This window comes from Lolium perenne, chromosome 3 (genome assembly GCF_019359855.2).
Source record: "Lolium perenne isolate Kyuss_39 chromosome 3, Kyuss_2.0, whole genome shotgun sequence".
Taxonomy (NCBI): Eukaryota; Viridiplantae; Streptophyta; class Magnoliopsida; order Poales; family Poaceae; genus Lolium; species Lolium perenne.
Genome location: NC_067246.2, coordinates 329,124,074 through 329,142,529, shown reverse-complemented (window position 1 = coordinate 329,142,529; position 18,456 = coordinate 329,124,074). Strand labels below are relative to the sequence as shown.

The following is an 18,456-nucleotide window of genomic DNA, read 5'->3' as shown; positions in this document are numbered from 1 at the left end:
CAGAGACGAGGTTGAACAAGGTATAAAGTGATACAGAAGATCAAACCTCGGACAAGTAAAATATCGCGTGACAAAGGGAATTGGTATTATATGTGTATGGTTCATTCGATCACTAAAGTCATCGTTGAATATGTGGGAGCCATTATGGATCTCCAGATCCCGCTATTGGTTATTGGTCGGAGTGAGTACTCAACCATGTCCGCATAGTTCACGAACCGTAGGGTGACACACTTAAAGTTGGATGTTGAAATGGTAGAAATTGAATATGGAATGGAGTTCGAATATTTGTTCGGAGTCCCGGATGAGATCCCGGACATCACGAGGAGTTCCGGAATGGTCCGGAGAATAAGATTCATATATAGGATGTCATTTTATGTGAATTAAAATGTCGCGGAAGGTTCTATGGAAGGTTCTAGAAGGTTCTAGAAAAGTCCGGAAGAAACCACCAAGGAAGGTGGAGTCCACATGGGACTCCACCTCCATGGCCGGCCAACCCTAGTGGGGGAGGAGTCCCAAGTGGACTCCCCCTTAGGGGGCCGGCCACCCCCCCATATGGGAGGTGGAAATCCCACCTTTGGTGGGAGTCCTAGCTTGGCTAGGTTTCCCCACCATATGGAAGGTTTTTGGTTCGGGTCTTATTCGAAGACCTGGAGACCAACTCTTGGGGATCCACCTATATAATGAGGGGCCAAGGGGAGGGGGCCGGCCACCCCAAGACCACAAGCTGGCCGCCCCCTTTGAAGTGGCCGGCCACCCCCTCCCAAACCCTAGCCGCCCCCTTCTCCTCCATATCTCCCGCGTAGCTTAGCGAAGCTCCGCCGGACTTCTCCACCACCACCGACACCACGCCGTCGTGCTGTCGGATTCAAGAGGAGCTACTACTTCCGCTGCCCGCTGGAACGGGGAGGTGGACGTCGTCTTCATCAACAACCGAACGTGTGACCGAGTACGGAGGTGCTGCCCGTTCGTGGCGCCGGAACCGATCGTGATCAAGATCTTCTACGCGCTTTTACAAGCGGCAAGTGAACGTCTACCGCAGCAACAAGAGCCTCCTCTTGTAGGCTTTGGAATCTCTTCAAGGGTGAGACTCGATAATCCCCTCGTTGCTACCGTCTTCTAGATTGCATCTTGGCTTGGATTTCGTGTTCGCGATAGGAAATTTTTTGTTTTCTATGCTACGTTATCCTACAAGTCCCCTAGTCATGCCGAAAAAATATCAAGGATAGGTGTAGCTGACTAATGCCCACAACCATGGTATACTCAAAAAGTGTTCTCCCATCCATGTTCATGACTCCAGGATGCAACTCTATATACTCTGAATGTGGCTAATTCCTCTTTGTTTTAATTTTTTTTGTTTGTTAATTTTTGGTAGGCAGAGTATATAGTTATCCTGAATCCGAATGTACGCTTACAGGGTCCAACTAGTCTCTACATCATCGTAAATATACGGATGCTGATGTGACAATGAACATTCATATCTTCTTAAAGGCCATGTCACCTTCGTACTGAATCAATTTTTGCCAAAGGAATTCTTTGGTTGCAAATTATGTTCAGTTTCTTGAATCTTATGCTAATTCTGACCCCATTTTTCAGGACAGCCAGTAATGTTCAAAACATTAAGAGGAACTGGGATGTGTCCTTCTCCTGGGGTACACATGGAAATGTAGAGCTGCACCGCATGTTCTGGTCTTCAGCGCCGAGACACCTAGTAGGATGGAAATACAACATCAAAGCATAGTGTACTGGAGTTGTTGATGTAACTAGATAATTTGCACTGACTGTAATTACGTTCACATATTTCATTTATTTTCGATATGCACTTTATTCTATGGGCACATGAGGCTATTCGTGAAATACCTAGAGACATGCGTGCATGTTGACATATGTATTGTTTGCATGAAGTTCTTACCTACTCAGGCACGTAAATCTTACATTGTGTATAAACAGGCCGTCCTTTTTTCTCATTGGCACATCAGAACCTGTCAGTTAGTTTTGCGTACTCCCTCCGACCCGAAAAACTGTTCGCACGGGTAATTTTACGAAAACGCCCCCGCAGTTTTTCACCTGAAGAAATCAGTTCGTCAACGCTCAATCCCGTCCGCCTCCCACTCCCCATTTCACCCGCCGCTGGCACCAGGCCTTCTCCGGTTGATTCCGCCCACCACCGCATCCTTCCCTGTAGATCCAATGGCCTACGCAGCCCCTCCACAAATCCTAGGCGAGGCTCACTCTGTTTTTCGATCCAATTTCGATTCTTTTGGACGGCGGCTACAGAAATCCTCGTCAGCCTCGAGGGACGGGTCTTCGCCGGCCCCGAGGTGGTGCGCCTGGCGCTGCCCCTCTATCCTCGCCGGGATCCGGCGCGCGATGGGGGCGAGGGGGAGGGCTACGCGCAACACCAGGGCTCGAGGTTGCTTGCTTCACGGCAGCTACCCATCCTGTACCTTGTGTGTCTGACGAGGACAGCCGAGGCGCTTCATACGAGGTGGTCACGGAGATGGGAGCGAGATAGCAGAGGAGATAGAAGAGGGCTAGAACTGGTCCGAGGCGGAACCGTGGCTCCTCCGCGCTTGGGGGCGGCAGCGACGAGGACAGCCGAGGCGCTTCGGTTCTCCGGCGGATCCTGCCTCCTCCGCTCTGGTTCCCTCCACCGGCGCGGCCTTTCTCCGCCGCTCCGGTACCCGCCCTGCTCGAGCCATCGATCGGCGAGCTGGACGAGGTCGCCCACGAGGCCTGCCTGGGCAAGGGAAGGGGAGCGGCCTGCCGGCGGGAGCCCTCCGTGGGAAAGGGCGGAGCAGCGGACGGCAGCGGCACGGACTCCCTCTCTCCGGTGAGCTGCGGACAGCAGCGGCGCGTGGTCCGCCGGACGAGGAAGACGAGATCTTGATTTGGACCAAATTTCAAAACTATCTGGACTGGAGAGGGGTTTCTTGTAAAAACATTATTATAACAGTGCCCCGCCCACTTTTTCGGGTCGGAGGGAGTACATTTTTTATAGTGTATTCCTTTTAATCAATTTTTTTAAGTTGCCTCGAAAATTTCTTCGCGTTATTTAGGTGTAATCTGGACTTTTATCAAATTTTTAGGTTGCCTCAACTTGTTGGCCTAATTTCTTGCGATGGAGTACAACTTCAGTTAGTCAGACCTCGTACATAGATGTTGGATACACGGGTTGGCTTGGTATCTTTCCTTGTGGCATGCAAGGATTCTTACGCTGCACCAATGAAATATTACGTAGTGGAAAAGTCGAGCGGACGAACCGGACTGAGCGCGCATGAGTGAGCGACGTAATTTTACGTTGCCTGCGGGCGGTTGGAACCTGGAGCGGACGCGCAGGCCGGTAGAGGCACTGCCGATACGTCATATGTGGGTGGGCGGGCCGGGCGGGAGCAGAATATATAATATATATATATATATATATATATATATATATATATATATATATATATATATATATATATATATATATATATATATATATATATATATATATATATATATATATATATATATATATATATATATATATATATATATATATATATATATATATAACAATCGATGCCTTGATGCTGCTGGGTGAGTGGTATGTGAGTGGTATAGAGATGAAGAGAAGGGCAATAAAGGAGGAGATGAAAGGCATTGTGGAGAAGATGATGGTGCATGATTTTGTTAGAAGAAAATTAATGACTTGATCTGAAAATTATGACGTGGTGCATGATGTGGGAGGCTAGCATGACACATGGCATGTTAGGATTGCTTAAGAAGCTTGGTGAGGTGGATAGCTTGCATGTTAAGAGAAATATTTTTAGTGGGTTGCTCAATTTAGTTATTATAGATGATTGAGATTTATTAAATCTCAGGCAAACCGAATAAATAAATAAACTGCCTTAAACTCGAGAACAACTGTTTTGTATAATCGATCTGCATAGAGGTGAAGAGTCGAGGAAGAGGCCTAAAAGAAAAACAAACGCTTGACATATGCTGTTTAGACATAGGACAGATGAAATACAGCCATGAAAAGGATCGTGAGACACCATCCGCTAGCCATGCCAATGGCGCCCACGACAATCCCGAGAGTGCGCGTAAAATTGCTCGGAGAATCGTAGATGAACCCGACGAGAATCACGGAGGCAACATAGACGATGAAGGCTATCGCCAAGCCCAGGCACGAGATGAAAGTCATGGCAGGGTGCCTGCGCTTACCCGCCGCAGCCTTTACGTCCGTAGGGTTTCCGGCGATGCCATCAGCAGCGGAGCCGGGGTTCTCGACGTCTTGTGCAGCCATTGCTCAGAGGGAACACGTTGATCGATCTGCCTGATATGGATTGTGGTTGCGGCTAGGGCGCACGTACTGTACGTGTATATATTTGGGTATATATGGCACGCCATGATCGAGGTCGACCGGCCAGGATTTGATCGCTCGTATTTAGTCCAGCTTACCTAGTTTCGGGCCTATGTTCAGCAGAAATGCTCGGCCCGATACACAATGTATAGCGCAGAATCGGCATACCTCCTCCATGCCTAGCATTCTAAACGGCCCGGACAGCATATCCCGTGCTGTCCTGATTTAATCCGGTTTTGTTAGGTTCTTCTGGTTTTTTTTCCGTTGATCTTTTGCTTTTTTTTCCTGTTTTGTTTTGTTTCTTTTTGTTTTAAATTTGAACATTTTCCAATCATGACCATTTTAAAATTTGAATGTTTAAAATTTGACCTTTTTGAATATTTTAAAATCTGAATATTTTTTCAAAACTGAACTTTTAAAATGTGAACATTTTCCTGTTATCAAGTTTATTTTCTTCACGTTCTGTTTATTTTATTTTTCGTTTATAAATCTAAACCTTTTTAAGTTTTGAATATTTCTTAAATTTGAAAATTTTATAAAATTTGAATACTTTAATTTTTTTCCAAATGCAACATTTTTAAATCTAAATATTTTCTAATTTTGATTTTTTTTACCCATGATCAGATGGACCGGAGGAGAGGAACAACTTGCGCAAGGAAAAATATATAATTCTTGTGTTGAGTATCATAGTGAACGGTTGAGATTGCCTGGCATACATCATGTCTGTGGAAGAGACGGGGCGGCAAACATGGTTGTCGGGGCGCACAACATGCGAGCCGAGCGGCTGCGGGTGTATAGCGCAGGTACAATGCCAATACTTGGAGTCTATCAAGGATATTAACTAACAAGATTAACGTGATAGTTGCACATGCCTACTTTCGAAGCACCGCTGGCCACCCTTGGCAGCAGCATCAGCACGGTGCAAGCAAAAGAAGGTGTGGGATCTGTTGGATGTGCGGTGGAGGACGGAGGCTGCTCGGGCAAACCGCGATGTCGCGCGTGTAGGGCATATGTGAGCAGTGTGCGGACTTGTTTGCGGTGCGGACATTAGGGAAGGAGGCGAGAGGATTGGGATGACCTAGGAAGAACATGGCGTGACCATGCAAGAGTCTGTATCCCGCGTCAGAATATTAGACATTGCCACGGAAAATTATCACCGCTAGGTATAGATGCTACGGAGCAACCAGTTTCTTATATACTACCTCCGTCCCATCTATAAATAGACGTCTGACATTTGTCTATCTCTGAATGTATCTAGATGCTATATACATCAACATTTAAACAAACTACGGACATTTGTTTATAGACGGAGATAATAGTACTTGCAAAGAGAGCAAAATTTGAGGCCGTATACAAAGAACGATGGCCAATCAAACTATGCTGACCTAATGGATCGATATGGTAGAATTCACTAGTTCAAGAGGATAGGCATTCACCGCGCGTAGATGTACGCGTTTCTTCTTGAGACACACAAATTAATAATAAATCTCCTTGAATACGGGTCGATCGAGCAAGAGGCCTAGAAAACGAGAAGGCATGGCATATGCTGTTCAAAGATAGGATATATGATCGCATATGGCGAAGAAAATAACCATCAGACAGCCTGCAGAAACAACACCAATGATCCCCACGACGACCCCGGCAGCGCGCGTGGGATGGCTCGGAGAATCGTAGTTTGTACCGAAGAGAAACGCGGAGGCTATGTAAACGACGATGGCAATCGCCATGCCCAGGCCCGCGACGCAAGTCTTGCCAGGGTGCCTGCGAAACTGGGTGGGCAACTGGCAGGGCTTCGCCGCCGCAGACTTTGCGTCCTTGTTAGGGTTTCCGTCGTCGCCGTCAGAGGAACCGGGGTTCTCGATGTCTTCTGCAGCCATTGCTTGGTGCGATCACGTTGATCCGTCGATCCGTGGGGGCTTTGTCACATATGGATTGTCGTTGCGGCTAGGGCACACGAACTGCACGTATATATATGGCATTGAGGTCGGTTGTTAGTGATATGTCTTTAGCTAGGGCCTGTTCTCGATGTCTTCTGCAGCCAATACTGCGGTATGGGCCGGCCTGGTCGATCCAGTTTGTGGGTTATTTTTTTTCATGTTTTCCATTCCCTTTTCTTGTTTTCCTTTTCTGTTTCTTTTTTAGATAAAAATGTTAATATTTTTTTTAAAATGAATTTTAAAAGTATTGAGATTTTTGAAAATGTTCATATTCGAAAAATATTTAGATTTTTTAAAAATGTTTTTAATTTTTGAAAATGCTAAAATCTCAAAATATGTTTAAATTTTAAAAATGTTTACTTAAACAATTCTAATTAAAAATTATTCAATCTAAAAAATATATTTAAATTTCAAAAAAATCATATTTTTAAAAATTGTTCAAATATAAAAGGTATTCACATTATGAAAATGTTCACATTGTGAAAAATGTTTATTTATTTTCGAAAATATTCAGACTTTAAGAAAGGAAATGGAAAGTTTCGCACTTTTTCTTTGGATGATTGGTTTTTATAAAAGATAAAGTGAAAAACTTTGCGTTTTTAGCCAGGTGGTGTGTTTGGGCAAATATGCCACATAATTATAATGATACCTTCTAAAGACACAATCGGACGGTGCTTTAACAAATGCCCAAAAATAACGGTGTCATGTAGCATATTTTCCCGAAAAATACCTACTTGTCTTGTTGGGTTGCGGCTCATAGACCGCCGCGGGGGACGCCTAGGTGTGCGGTAGCACGTAGCTGCCGGATGGGTCGGTGCATAGGAGCGCCCCATTCAACTGAGGTTGAGCTTTTGGGCTCTATACTCAGCAGAAAGGTTTAAAGAATGCTTACCGCAGAATCATTCTACACATGATCATCTGCGGGTTCCCCTAAGAAAAAAAGATCTTCCCGTCAGCCCAGGCCTATAGGGCTTCCTACCTGTCGTCGATGGCACCACCCGATCTACCAAGCATCCTGTGGCCTTAGGGCTATGGAGGCTGGTACATTTCGGTACTCGTTTTTCTCGGTATGTTTAGAGTTTTTGTTTTACTAGAAAAACGTGGTGGTGGCGACTCCTTGAAGATTGAATAAGGTCCTACCCTCTATCCCTCATATCGGGCTATCGGCCATGCTCCTAGCATTGTCGAATGACATGTGGAGGTTTTGTCTCCAGCGAATCTTGTTGGATTTGGTTAGTGTTCCTTTCAATTGCGCTGGTCCTTTGGGGTCTAAAAAATCAGGTGCCTTTAGGGCATCTCCAACCGGCCGACCCAAACGGACGCGCTGGACCGTCCGTTTTGGGCCGTTTGCGTGGCCGCCCGGACACGCGGACAGCGCCCCGCGTCCGCGTGTCCGTTTGGGTCGCGCGCTGCGCCCAACGCGCGGACGCAGCGCATTTGTAATAAAATAAAACAAAAATGAAAATAAAAAAGGAAAACAACAAAACATAAATTTAAACTAGCTGGTCATTAAACTTAGCCCTATTTTGGGCAAATTTTACACAAAAGAAAGCCCTATATGGGCTTTAAACTAAAAAAAAAAGCAAACCCTAGCCAGGGTTTGCGAGCACGCGGTGGCCGCCGGCGATACTACCCCGATTAGTACTCGTCGTCGTCGGCGTCGATGACGACGACGCCCCCGGCGGCGACGCGCTGTTCGGCTCGAAACGCCGGAGGGCACCGGGGACTCCGGCCAGGGCGACCACCGCGCCTTTCCTGTGCGGAGTCCGGTTCGGCGGGCTCGCCGGCTGCGCAGCCGTGCCCTCCGCGCGGACTCACCGCGGAGCTGCTCCTCCGTCGCGGCTGCAGCTCCGCTCGTAGCCGGAGCGTGGCCGGGCGCTCCTCCTCCGCCAGCGCGCGGCCCGGCGCTCCTCCTCCTCCCGGAGCGCCGCCGACGCGTTGCCTCCTCCCGACGGTGCGCCGGCTCGAGGAAGGCCCACGCTCCGCCCGGGCGTCCTCTGGGCCTTCACGGCCGCCTCCTCCAGTCGCGGAGGTGAAGCACGTGTGCCGGCGCGCATCGTGCTCCACCTCGAACCACAAGTCCCGTTGGGACTTGCGTCGCCGTAAGCGGGGTCCTCGCTGGAGGTCCGCCGGCAGCCGCGCGGCGCCTCCGGATCTCCGCGACGCGGCGCGGCCGGACGCCGGGATGGGCGGCACGGAACCCGATCCGCTCGGGTGCCGGCCCGTGGGGAGGTGCACGTCCCCCACGGCATTGGGACGCCGGCGTCCCGTAACATCCGCGCCACCGCTACGGTGACGTAGATCCGATCGCGTCTCGGCGTCGCCGGCGGCCCCATTGCGAACGCCGGCGGCGCGCGGCCGGCCGGCTGTCGGCCTCGTGGTCGTTGGCGGACGGCTCGAACTCGCGCTTCGGGGCCATGGCGGCGCGGAAGCTTCGAGCTCGCGCGTGCGGCCGGAGTGGAGAGAGTGGGGACTGGATAGGGACAGTCCCCTTCCCCAGTCCACATTTAATAGGACTGGGGCACCGACAGGTGGGCCAGCCACGCGGACGAGGCGGACACGCGAGGACGCCGCGTGCCATCCGCGGCCACGCAAACCCATCCCAGATTTGGGCCGGGTTTGCGTCGTTCCGGACTCCGCGGCCGTCCGCTTTTGCAGTGCGTCCCCGCGTTGGACCGCGTTTTTGTCCGGCTCGACCCAAACGGACGCGCGGGCGCGGTTTGGGTCGCGCGGTTGGAGATGCTCTTAGGGTTCTTCCTAAGGTTCATGGGTGCTTTACAAACAAGTTTATACAACACGGCGGGAAGTCGGGAAAAAATAAGCCATTTTGATCTCTCCGGATGCATGCCAAAAGGTCTAGGGGTATCAAAGGCACCCAGCTTGACGATCTGGACAGAGTTCTTTCTAAGGGAATAATTCTGATCCTGCCACTGGTCAGAGTGGATCAAAACATCCTCCTGCAAAACCGAAGCAATGGGGAGATGCGGGCCATGCGGGTGGCGATGCCACCGAAGAAACAACGCGTATCGTGACAATTCCATGTTCCATGACTTGGGTACCGCCGCACGGGCTCAGGATGACCGGCGTGGAGGACGAGGTGAGAAATGCTGTAAACAGGTTAGTTCATTACCTTTAGATCATAGTTTTAATCTCCACCTTAGATCAGTTCATTACCCTTTACGTGGCTTGTGTTTTGCTTAGGTAATCCGGTACTTCAGTGTTGGTTCAAAGCACACCCCTTCCTTAAATTCCCCCGAAAAGACCCGAAATATTCAGAGTTCTTCCCAAATTCTCTTTAACTCGATCTGAATCTTGATCTGGGTACTATCAGTCCCATCACCAGGATCTCGCCATCCGCGGATGTGGGGAGTCCGGGGTCTTCACCGCCTCCTCCTCCTAGGCGGAGGGTTAGGCCCCATCGAGGTGCTCGCACCCTTCCCATCTTCGGTGGCCTCTGCGTGCTGCTGGTGAGGTGCTTCGCGAGTGTCAGGTGTGCGGCAGCGTCGTGCTCAGGGACCAAGTGGGTAAGAGCATGTCTAACAGACCCCTTAAAAGATCCAACCCCGTAAAATAACCGCCGATATACGAGGTAGACCTCTACCCGGCCGTCTAGCAGACCCCGTAAATCAACTCCCCGTATCGAATTTTTACAGTTTTGGCTACGGGGCGGCTCCTCGCCCCTTACAAGTACAGGGTGGGAGGCTGAATACAGGGCCAACCCTTCACTTGTGGCGTGCTGAATCTTCACCAAATTGCAACTGCTTCCGCCATGGGGCCCCGCTGGAGAAACGTGCGACCACCTCCGCCGCGCCGCCGCGCGTCCGTGGCTGTCGCGCGCCGCGGTTGCTGCAGTCTTCTCGCGGCGGGGCGGCCGTGGCTAAGGCCGTATGGCGAAGCGAGGCCGCGGTGGCCAAGGCCTGTGGTGGGCGGTGGAGACGGGGCCGTGGTGGGCGGCGGTGGTCGGCCCACGGCCGGTGGCTGGCGGAGGCCGTGGTGGGCGGTGGTGACGGGGGCCGTGGTGGGTGTGGGCGCCGGCAGGGGCGGCGGCGGCGGGCGGCGGCCGGCCGGTGGCGGCAAGCGATGGCGGCGGCGGCGGCGACGACGGTCGGGTAGTAAGCGAAGCGATGGGGTGAAGGAGGAAGAAGGAGAGGAGGAAGAAGAGGAAAAAAGAAAAAATAATAATTTGGCATATTTTAGGAATATGCTCTTTTACAGTTTAGTGATACGGGGTCTGCTAGGTCGGACGAGTTTTCGGCCGATCAAAATCGAATACAGGGCCCTTTACTCGTGTTATACGGGGCAGAATTTTAAGGGGTGTGTTAGACATGCTCTAAGTTCGTCTCTTCCATGAGGTTCCTCGTTGATGTGTGTTTTGCACAAGGGCTATGAGTTTATCTAAGCTTTAATACTGTTCTTGATCCATAACAGATTAGGAAGAGGACCGAAATGACATGTTTACAAGAAATTAAAGGCGATTTTTACAGTACCCTGGTACTCCAACACCACACGGCGGAGTACCAGACGGATCTGACCGTCCGTGCTGTAGCACTATTTGAAATTTTATTTTTCTTCAAGTGTCAAAAGAACAATTTGCATCAATTTGCACTTTAACCCTCATGGAGATTTTCAATAGAGCTAGTTCATGATTCTGTGTCCCGGCGCTCCAGACTACGCTGCCGCCTGGTCGATTGATTCCGCGTCCTCGCTCCCCACACGGCCACGCTCCGCCGGCCGCCGCCGCCAGGTCGATTCCGCATCCCCGCCCCCACTGCGCCGCCCCCGCGGCCCACACTACCCCGCCGCCTGGTCTATTCCGCATCGCAGCCCTGACCCCCACTGCGCGTTGCCGCCCGATTCTGCCATTGGTGGCCGTCTGCAGCCGCCGTCTCCTGCTTCCTGGGTCGAAGGCTCGTTATTCCCCAAGGCGCGGCTGACCCGATCGGCCATCTCCGCCTTCGTCCCGATCGCCTGTGCGCTCTTCCTTGGTGTAGCGACGTGAGCTGGTTAGTTTTTGTATATCTTTGTGCAGTAATACTACAGTAGCAGTGGCCATCAGTAGTATTTCTTTCCCCAGATTTTAATTGTTGAACGTATAGCCTGTTTGTTCCAAGTGGTGAAAATTTGAAAAGAAACATAGGAGTGTCGATCTTTGCTATCATATCTAGTTTTGAACAAAAATGATGTGAAAAATTATATTAAGTATCTCATTCTATTTGGAGCCAATCAGTTGATGTTTCCTGATGTTTTAATGGCCATACAGCAGTACTTTCTTTGCACAAATTTTAATTCTTGAATGTATATCCTGTATGTTCTAAGTGGTGTAAAATTTGAAAAAAAACAAAAATAGCGGTGTCTCTGCTATCATATCTAGTTCTGAACAAAACTAATATAAAATTGAACTTAGCCCAGTTAGTCACTCTGCTTCTTACATGTCTATAATAGATCACAAAGGCGCAAAGTAGTTCAAAACCCTCAGCTCATTGTCCAACCTGCAGCAGGATATGCAATGTGATGTGTGTTTTTCGCCAACTGTAGACTATTTACATAGTCAAAAGATCAGACCATCCTTTTTTTTTTTAAGATATAAAATCAGGCCATTCTTCAGGTTCTATGCACTCTTGACAGCTACAGATTAAAAATCGAGCACACTTGTAACCCTAAATTCTTTCAGCCCCACATATATAGGCAACTTTTACGGTACCCTGGATAGTTGCTTCGCTTTAATAATTTGGGCAGATATGATAAAGATGTATCTAAGCATGATGGTTTGATAATGGCAGGTTTGGATGATGGATGCTACTGATGATGTCAAGGCGAGAGAAGAATATTTGATGATGGTCAATCAGATGCAAAGAACAAGGTTATGAGCACTACAACAGTTATGCGAAAGAATTGAAAAGAGGACGTTTCATCTGCTCAAAAGAAGGTTACCGTTTGCAGAAGTACTTTGAAGCTACTGACCAAAAGAGGGAGCCTGGTGACGTGGTTGTTGCTTAAGTCAAGCTTATAGACTGATATGATATATATTCGTCGTGTACCTGAGTTTTGAGATAGAAATTATGTAGTACCTGAGATTTGAGATATTTATATGTCACAGTAAACGTGGTGCTTGGTGCTTGGTGCATGGATTCCTTTTGGCCCTGGGGCATGGCATTATTTGTGTTGCGCTGCAGGTTACTGTGTGTTAGCAGCAAATGAATATTGTGGGATAGAAATTATGTAGTACCTGGGATTTTTTTGTCACAATAAACTTGGTGCTTGGTGCATGCATGGATTCCTTTTGGCCCTGGGCATTGCATTATTTGCGTTGTGCTGAATTTACATATAGACGGAAGGATCGAGATTACACTTTAGATTATCCATTGATGATGGTTATTCTACACGGTGGGAATCATTACTCTGGCCATATACAATATAAGCATGAACCAGAAAAGTTTACAATATTTCCTAGATTTGCATCTCATCTTGGTGTCTGCTGGCATGTGCTCTGTTATGAGCTTTGTCCTTCTCCTTATAATTATACAGTTGTGAACAGACAAAGTCAAGTTCCTTCTCCTTCACAAGGTTTGATGTTGAATCCAATGAATCATGCAGAGTACTGTTTGAAGCTGCAGTGCAGTAGTTTAGCGTCTGGTCGGCATAGTTGTTCAGAAGGTCGTCCCGCATTGATAAACTAGAACCCTGCGATTTGTCACATCAGACCATATACAAGTTATTGCAATGCAATTCAAGAAGATATTGCAAAATAGTTTATTGAATACAAAAGAAATATCACCTCGGGCACATTGCATGTTAGGAAGCACTGACGTCGTACATGCGTCGCACTGCCGTTTTTTTGCAAGCACACTGAAGCTCTGGCAGCTCACAACCATCTAGGGTTGGTGATGCAGGATGACTAAACCGCGGGATGGATCCCTTCTTTGACATATTCGACAAAATCCTTTGAATAGAAATTCAACCATGTTAGATCTAAATTAAGATGACTTAAACCAGCCACTGTACGGATCTAATTAAGCAGTTCAAATGTTGGTAAATCGCAATACTTTCATGGGGGGAAGACGGCCAGAGAGAAGATAGAAGATGAGAAAACTAAGAGGATAGCCGGCCCACCCAACTAGTGAAACGATATGTCGGAGTATGGATGATCGAAGGAATTGTATGGCGTCTGGATGATTGAAGGAAGCGAATAGCGTCCGGATGATCAGTACGTACATTCATCACCATGGTGTGATCAGCTTTCATAACCTTAACAAATGCAATCCTGATCATTTTTTTCCTACTTCTTGCAGGAGCTCTTGTGGTCTGTTTGTGCTTAGGTTCATAGAGTACTGACGGGCAAAAAAACTATCCCAAAAATTTACACAGGTGTAATAATTAGTACGCACACTTCTAAATTTCTTCCATGGATTCACTTTAACTCTTGACAATTCACCCATATGCAGAAAGATATAGACATTTATAGGAAGCAACTGCCATGCGACATGCTCTACACTGTGAAGAACAAGTACGAAGTAAGCAAGATGTCCAAAAAAATGTTGAATGATATTTTTTAAAAGTGGATACCAGTTTTAATGGTGCTTGTCAATTGTTCACAGGATACTATGCGTCCGCTTTAAACCATACACTAGTCAGTCATTGTCTAAGTTATGACTGCATGGTTGCCGGGAAGCACCTTCTAGTTTCAAAGTGTGAAGTGCAATTCAAAATCATCTTTTACTTTCTGATATGTTACCAGTTGTTTGCTTGGTATCTTTTCTGAGTCATATTTCAAAAAGGTTAACCATTTATGAATGGCGTAATTCTTCTTTAATACATGATGCAACTATAAACAGTGAGAAATAACTGCTATTGGTTGTTTCCATTTATCCGAGGGTAGTTCAAAATTTCAGAACTCAAGATTGTGCTGATGACAAAATAATTGGAACCGGACATTTAGCAATTATGTGTGTTGTTTGTATCCTACTCATCTAAAATAGAGATTAATATGTATGTTGTTCATTACGACAATCTAATGGTCGTGATCTCAACGATGAATCTACAAACATAATAAAAGTTCCAAGCTTCTCTTTTTCGAAAAAATTCCTACCTTATGTAACCTCACTAGGATAACAGCAATCTAGAGGACAATATTAATTCAAAAAATGTAACTGCCACAAACCAAAGCAAAACATAGACTGGCCCTAACAGCAATCCTGAATTCATAGCTACGCAATTGAAATGTAGCAATACATCGCTATGAAAAATAAGAGGTAGTGGGATAGATGATCCTCACATGCTGAACTTCTCGATGCTCGTACTGATGCAGGTCCCGTTCAACCGTCAAGGGAGCTGACCACCTTGCTTCCACAGCAGCTCCTACCTATGCCACAACCCTCGGAGCGCATCCGTCCAGGGAGCCAACGGCTGGACGCGACCGTCGCTCGTAACTTTGCCCCACATCGCCGCCGCACGGAGCCGACGGCTGGACGCCACATCCGCGCCACATCGCCGTCGCAGGGAGCCGACGGCTGCACGCCACGGCCGCGCCCCATTGCCGCCCCAGGGACCCGACGGCTCGATGCCACGGCCGCGCCACATCGCCGTTGCTGGGACGCGGCACCTGGACACCACGGCCGCGCCACATCCCCGTCTCACTCCTCTCAGTCCACGGCCGGGCGCCGACTCGTCTCCCTACCCGGCCGTCCCCTCCAGCGCGTATCCATCGGTGGATGGACGCCACGGCCGCGCGACTCCTCGTCCCCCTCTTCGGTTGGCTCCTCGCCGGGGGCCTCGACGCGACGGCCGGGCTGCGCCTCTTCCCCATTTCTAGTCGGCACGACCTCCTTCTCCCCCGCACGCCGCCGGGAACACTTTTTCTAGGGTTTGTCCACGAAATCACGATTTGAGACGAACTGGGTACCTTGCGCAAAAACACCTTCACATAAAGAAAAATCATGTCAATACCCCTACCGGGGGCAGCCAGGCTAGCCAGCTAACACGAGAAATTAAATTTTGATCCTCCGGTGGAGGTACTCCACTGGTTTGCCAAAAGAGAACCTTTACAGTACCCCTAAATAAATGAGTGGGTACTCTATGGCCTGGAAGTGGAGTACAGCGTGCCTGAGCCACTCGATCCGCTTAAATGGATGGCTCCTATATATTTAGGGGTACTGTAAAGGTTCTCAAATTAAATCCCATACAATTTTTTAGGGAACATTGCAGACGTTTCTTTGGTGCCCAGTACACGTGAGTTCTTTACAGGTGAGAAATTTGCCTTATAGCTCCCGAACGTGCCCTAAAACATTCCTATGTTATCTGTTTGTGTCACTCAAACTCCAATATGTATGCCTACTTCAGAACCTCCGTGCATCCATACTGCTCGGTTCCACATTCCCACATCTTTGACCAACAAGCGCACGCCAGTAGCAGCCATGGCGGCATTCGGGAGCATGCTTGCCTCTGCTGTTATCAAGGTATTCTGCCAAGAGCTGAGTTCCACCATCGGAAGTAATATAAAGATGCAGAAGAACTTTAAGAAAGACCTCGAGGAGATGAGGAGCACTCTGGAGTCCGTGGAGGCGGTGCTCAAGGACGCCGAGAAGAGGTCGATCAATGACGCAGCGGTTCACCTTTGGCTGGAACGGCTCAAGAAGGCCATGTACGATATCTCCGACATGGTAAATGAATTTGAAATCAACACTGAAGAACCGGCTGGACAAAAGGTATGTACATAATTATGTATGCAATAGCTAAACCAAATAAATTTTTCCATCAAATTAAGCAATATAAATAGCTTATATATGTTTGACATTCCTAGTTCTCCATTTGAGTTAAAGTGTTTCTTGTTCCACGGGAGATGAATAGCAACCATAGTTGCTTTAACTAACAAATAAAATTAATCTCTCACAGATTCCAGTCATATCCTACTGTCTTCAGTTTGTTCCTAAGATTGTCATGGCTAATAAGATGAGGGTAATGAGAGGGCAACTTGAGAACATCACTAAACAACATCAAAATTTCAGTTTCATGCCTGACGGGAGCTCTAGTGTGAGGCAAGTTAGCGATGTACGGGAAACATCATCTGTTATGGAAGAGACACTTATCATTGGGAGGACTGTCGACGAACGAAAAATTCTAGCTATTTTATCTGTAAGAATCACGGAACAGATCACCATTGTTCCCATACATGGTATTGGAGGCATTGGGAAAACAACATTGGCAAAGTTGGTTTTCAATGATAACCAATTCAAAGATTACTCTCGAGTGTGGGTTTATGTGTCCCAGAAGTTTGATTTGAATGAAATTGGTAACTCTATAATATCACAAGTATCAGATGAACAAAGCCAACTGGCTGAAAGGCAGATGATACATAATCGCCTTGGAAGAATACTCGTTGCTAAAGATATTCTTATTGTTTTAGATGACTTGTGGGAGAGGGATTCATCTCAACTAGAGGATTTGAAGGCTATGCTAACAGTTGGAAATGCTGGAAAAGTGGTCGTAGTAGTAACCACCCGAGATCAACGAATTGCAATGAAACTTCGCACCAGAGATTCTTATGAGATAGAACCCTTGACAAATGAAATGTGCTGGACAATCATAAAACAAAAGAGTTCATTTCAAACTAGACCAGACAAAGAGTTGCTGGAGATGATAGGAAGGGATATTGCAAAAAAGTGTGGAGGTGTGGCTTTAGCAGCTCAATCCCTTGGATACATGTTACAATCCGTGAGGTCTGATGAATGGGCATCAATTAGAGATAGTGATGTCTGGAGCGGATCTACTCCAGAAGATGGATCTTCCTCGTCTCATGTTCTTGCGTCCCTAAAGCTGAGTTATAGCAGTATGCATCCATACTTGAAGTTATGTTTTGCTTATTGTGCAATCTTTCCAAAAGGCCATAATATTGTTAAAGATGATCTAATATACCAATGGATTTCTCTTGATTTCATCGAGCCGAATACCATACTGTCCACCAGACAGCTTAGTGAGAACTACATCAATCAGCTTGTGTCGATGTCCTTCCTTCAACATTCACAATCACCTTCGGTGCGTTTCTCCATACCTCTGCAATTGAATTCTTTATTTGTTTCTTCAGCATCTTGTTGTTTCAACGGACATAGTGCATCATTTTCATCAAAATAACATATGTTCGAAAAAATATATACATTGTGGATTGTTTTCGACCACTAACTTTTTATCATAGTATCTTTTAACATGTTGACAGTAAATCATAAACCATTGTCATGACGAGCTTTGAGGTATAAACAGTGGCATATAAGACCCTGAACTTTCAAAAAACCGCCTTTTCTAACAAATATATTAAAGAAATTAACAGTCAAATCTTGTATTTGGCAGTAACAGTACATTTTATAATTTTTAACAGAGGGATTATTGATTACATACATAATATAAATGTTTTTCTGCAGATCGGTTGGCTGCATGAGAAAGATGTCACATTGTTCACTATGCATGATTTGGTACATGACCTCGCAAGATCAGTCATGGTGGATGAAATTCTGGATGCTTCCAAACAGAAAAATAAGGAGGGTGGCAGCTGCCGCTATGCATTGCTGACAGATTGCAGTAAGTCACTGAAGTTAACTGCAATTTCTCCTATAAAAATAAGGACGATACGTTTTCTGGACAGCGGCAAAAGTGAACTTTGTAATGGTGCTTTTTTATCAGCGAAGTACTTGCGTGTCTTGGATTTAGGTGAATGTTCTATAAAGAAGTTTCCAGATTCAGTTGAGCAATTGAAGCAGCTGAGGTATCTTAATGCTCCACGAATCCAAAACAGGATGTTTCCAAAGTGTATTACCAAGCTCTTAAAATTAAATTACCTTAACCTGAGAGGCTCGTCCAGTATCTCAGCAATACCAGTCAATCGGTAAAATGGGAAATCTTATGCATCTTGATTTGTCATATTGTTCAAGCATACATGGAAGACTCCCAAGATCAATGGCTGATCTCAAAGAGTTGGTAAATCTGAATTTGTCACACTGCTATCAAGTTGATGGAATAGCGGATGTTTTGTGTGGCCTTACCAAACTTCAACATTTGAATTTATCACGTCCGCGATTGAGTAACTCGCGATTGAGTGACCCGTGTCTCAGAGAGCTACCAGAAGTCATCGGCAATCTTAAAAAACTTCGGTATTTGAATCTGTCAGGGTGCATAGATTCTCTATCTAGG

At 47.0% G+C, this 18,456-nt stretch overlaps 1 protein-coding gene and 1 long non-coding RNA gene across 2 annotated transcripts; one reads left to right on the top strand and one right to left on the bottom strand.

The window, feature by feature from the left end:
• Positions 1-12,580: 12,580 nt before the first annotated feature.
• LOC127345791 (uncharacterized) lies at positions 12,581-15,267 on the bottom strand. The gene is made up of 3 exons (XR_007878983.2): positions 14,555-15,267; positions 13,058-13,222; positions 12,581-12,963 (listed from the first exon to the last, which is right to left on the bottom strand). It is a non-coding gene; the product is annotated as an uncharacterized lncRNA (long non-coding RNA).
• A 186-nt stretch (positions 15,268-15,453) lies between these two features.
• Positions 15,454-18,298, top strand: LOC127345790 (putative disease resistance protein RGA4). Its single transcript, XM_051372311.2, has 4 exons — positions 15,454-15,522; positions 15,619-15,983; positions 16,171-17,310; positions 17,691-18,298. The coding sequence occupies exons 2-4, from the start codon at positions 15,693-15,695 to the stop codon at positions 18,153-18,155; spliced, it is 1,896 nt and encodes a 631-aa protein (XP_051228271.1). The 5' UTR covers positions 15,454-15,522; positions 15,619-15,692; the 3' UTR covers positions 18,156-18,298.
• Positions 18,299-18,456: the final 158 nt, after the last annotated feature.

What these genes read in the sequence shown, in the direction of transcription:
- LOC127345790 (XM_051372311.2), top strand. Translation starts at nt 15,693, where the DNA reads ATGGCGGCATTCGGGAGCATGCTTGCCTCTGCTGTTATCAAGGTATTC. An exon ending in AAGAACCGGCTGGACAAAAG is followed by an intron (nt 15,984 to 16,170) that starts GTATGTACATAA and finishes AATCTCTCACAG; the next exon opens with ATTCCAGTCATATCCTACTG. An exon ending in AACATTCACAATCACCTTCG is followed by an intron (nt 17,311 to 17,690) that starts GTGCGTTTCTCC and finishes GTTTTTCTGCAG; the next exon opens with ATCGGTTGGCTGCATGAGAA.